Source organism: Mastomys coucha, chromosome X (assembly GCF_008632895.1).
Source record: "Mastomys coucha isolate ucsf_1 chromosome X, UCSF_Mcou_1, whole genome shotgun sequence".
Taxonomy (NCBI): Eukaryota; Metazoa; Chordata; class Mammalia; order Rodentia; family Muridae; genus Mastomys; species Mastomys coucha.
In genome coordinates, this window is record NC_045030.1 from 51,774,283 (window position 1) to 51,777,610 (window position 3,328).

At 40.6% G+C, this 3,328-nt stretch overlaps 1 protein-coding gene across 1 annotated transcript in view; it reads left to right on the plus strand.

Annotated features, from left to right (window-relative positions):
- The window catches only part of Ocrl (OCRL inositol polyphosphate-5-phosphatase), a 57,288-nt gene that overhangs the window by 39,398 nt on the left and 14,562 nt on the right, over positions 1–3,328 (plus strand). Inside the window, exons 16-18 of the mRNA XM_031372748.1 lie at positions 1,301–1,411; positions 2,020–2,185; positions 2,431–2,666. Of these exons, the coding sequence (XP_031228608.1) occupies positions 1,301–1,411; positions 2,020–2,185; positions 2,431–2,666 (513 nt within the window). The remainder of the gene's footprint in view (positions 1–1,300; positions 1,412–2,019; positions 2,186–2,430; positions 2,667–3,328) is intronic.

Here is a 3,328-nt window from a genome sequence, read left to right on the forward strand (position 1 = left end):
TGTTTATTTTCTTACACTTGCCCCCCACCATCTGGTTAACTCTAGTGCTACCTGCCCTTGCTAAATCTCGATAAAGATTTTGTTTCTTTGTTTTGTTTTTTTTAATATTTATTTATTTATTTTATGTATATGAGTACACTGTAGCTGTACAGATGGTTTTGAGCCACCATGTGGTTGCTGGGATTTGAACTCAGGACCTTAGGCAGAACAGTCAGTGCTCTTACCAGCTGAACCATCTCTCCAAACAGGGTTCTTTCTTTACTTCCCACAACAGTGCTCACTTAAATAGTTGCCATTTCACAGAGGAAGAGATATAAACCCAAGGACTTTAAAAATCACCTCCTTTCCAATGGAGCTGAGGGGTTTGCATGAATCTGTTCAACATGGCATTTTGTGAAATTTTAGACTTCGGGTAAAAAGGAAACTGATGTCCCAAATATATAACAATGATATGCTACTACTTGTACTAAATTGTAACATTAGTTTGTATAAGGTTTTAATATTTTAAAAAAATACAGCAATATCAGGACATTGGAAGTCCTGTGTCACCTGAAAACTTTCTTAACCCATTCGTTAGTTCAAATGACTTGTCTGTTGTCATGGTTTTACTCTAAGACATTTTGTGGTGACCTTTTTCTAAAGTGGCGTTTAGTTGCACTTACTAACACCATACAGTCCCTTTTCTGTAGTGTGAGCAGTTATCTGATTCCTGCAAATGTCCATGGCAAGTAATGGACTCAAATGCTTTAATCATATTTTTCTACACTTTTACTATTTTATGCCTGTTTTAAAAAATAGCAGTGAATGCATTTTAGCTGTCATTTTATACATTGCAAGAAATCATTTTTACTGCAATTATCCCATTTTCTCTACAGTCAGATAATTAACAATGGAACAAAGAAAAATCTTCACAAAATATGTACTCTTATCAAGCTTCTTACAGATTGAACTTTTCCAGAAATTTAGCTAATTAACCTTACCTTTCCCCTAAAGTGTATTTTTTTATAATGCCTATTATCTATATAGTACCTATTAATTTAGGGTTTTTTTTTAGTGACTTTTAATATTTGCTAGAGACAGCTAGGTGGTAGAGGTCCATGCCTTTAATCCCCTGACTCAGGAGCTTTGAGTGATAGGGTTATGGGTGAGGCAGGATGATAAAGTTTTTGAGGGCATTGAACATACTATAGTTTATTTTAAAGCTGTTCCCGTAATGCCCACTTTTAGATTATTACATAATCTCTGATGAACATAAGCTACATGCATGTGAAGCTGAAAATGGTGCCTTCCTCCCCTTTAGGTGAAGGTTGTGGATGAACGGAGGTATCGGAAGGTCTTTGAAGATATTGTACGCATTATGGACAGAATGGAAAATGACTTCCTTCCTTCATTAGACCTTAGCAGGAGAGAGGTGAGCAAAACTGCACAGCTTCCTGTCTCCTGTCCGTTGTAGTCAACACTAAGGAATCCATGTTACTTAAAAGGGCATCAAGATGAAAATCATTGTCACCAGCGTCATATTGTCTGCGTCCTAGTCTCACTTGCGGCTTGGTAGATGCAGGAACACATGATGTGGCACACCCTCTCAGAGATTCAGCTCCCCTTTCTGGATCACATGAGTTAAATAATACATGATAAGCTCTTACAGTAGCACCTAACAGCTTGGAGGCCATTGGATTAGTTACTCTTGTTTGGTGCTTAGTTCATGTGTTTGGGGGAACAGAGCTCAGTCAAAGAATGAGCACCCTGGACCATGATCATGTTCCTCTCAGGATCCCTGGAACAATCAGAGTAGCCTTGATCAGGGTCAAGAACTGCCTAACACACCTTCTCTGCTGGCGTGAGCTAAATAATGTATGAGAGTCAATGCTAGGAAGTTGTCTCGTTCTGTGAGTACATGTGGTAGTCATATATCTGATTAATAAGTACCTTATTCTTGATTCATTTTGTCTACAAATAATCCAACTTACTTCCCTACTATGAATGCATGGTTGTGCCTGTCTGTTTGTTATTCCCCAGTTTATGTTTGAGAATGTGAAGTTTCGGCAGCTGCAAAAGGAGAAGTTCCAGATCAGCAACAATGGACAGGTTCCCTGCCATTTTTCTTTCATCCCTAAGCTTAATGACAGCCAATACTGCAAGCCATGGCTTCGAGCTGAACCTTTTGAGGGCTACTTGGAGCCAAGTGAGTTTCCCCTTTCCCACTGTCTGCTTGCCACACACAACTCCTCAAGCCTCCGTCCACCCTGGCTTAACTTCTTGTTCTCTAATCACTTGTCTCTCACCTGCACTGTCCTGATCTTGGTGAGACCTCTTCTGTGTGTCCCAGCTCTCCCTGTTGTTCCTTGGTGGTATTGTTTTTGTTTTGGAGGAGAGTTGCTTTTCCACGGGAAAGCTCTGTGGTACAGTGCACCACCTCTTTCATTTCAGACGAGACAATAGACATTTCCCTTGATGTATATGTCAGCAAAGACACTGTAACCATCCTGAACTCCGGTGAAGATAAGATTGAAGATATTCTTGTCCTCCATTTGGATCGAGGAAAAGATTACTTCTTGACCATCAGTGGGAATTACCTTCCAAGTTGCTTTGGAACCTCATTGGAGGCTTTGTGCCGAATGAAAAGACCAATCCGAGAAGTTCCTGTCACCAAACTCATAGACTTGGTGAGCCACATCCTCAGCCAGCAACCTTCTTATATTTAATTTGCATGTTTTGTCCCCATTTTTTCTGTGCCTTCTCTCTTCTTCTGGGGTGATGGGAACTGACAAATGATACAGAAAAATGTCACTTTATCTTAGCACTACTTTGATTAAATTAAGCCTAGGAGGGAAAAGGAGAGACTCTGTACTTAAGTTTTGTTGGGACTATAGTAGATAATATCTTGTACTTCCAAAATGAACTCAAAGGCCCCTCTCAAAGCTATGCTCACTAAGCTCATCACACTTGGATAAATTGGCATGTATGCTAGACGTGGTGAGTGCACCATGCATTATTATCCTCATTCTGCTTACAAGAAAACTGAGGCCTGAGGGATTCACTTGCCCACAGTCATGTAAGTCAGCGACAGATCTACCCCCCAGATTTCCTGCCTTCCACTCCAGTACTCCTCTCTACAGTATGTCAAACTTGGCTGCTAATGAGAGCAGGGGCTGTTAGGGATGCTTACAGAACTTACTTCATAGTCCCTAGGGGTGCTTACCACAAGGAGAGCTTCCCACCCCCAGTCATCACTGGTAACAGAATGTTAAGATATGGAGCTGTTTTAGTCAGGGTTTCTATTCCTGCACAAACATCATGACCATGAAAGCAAGTTGGGGAGGAAAGG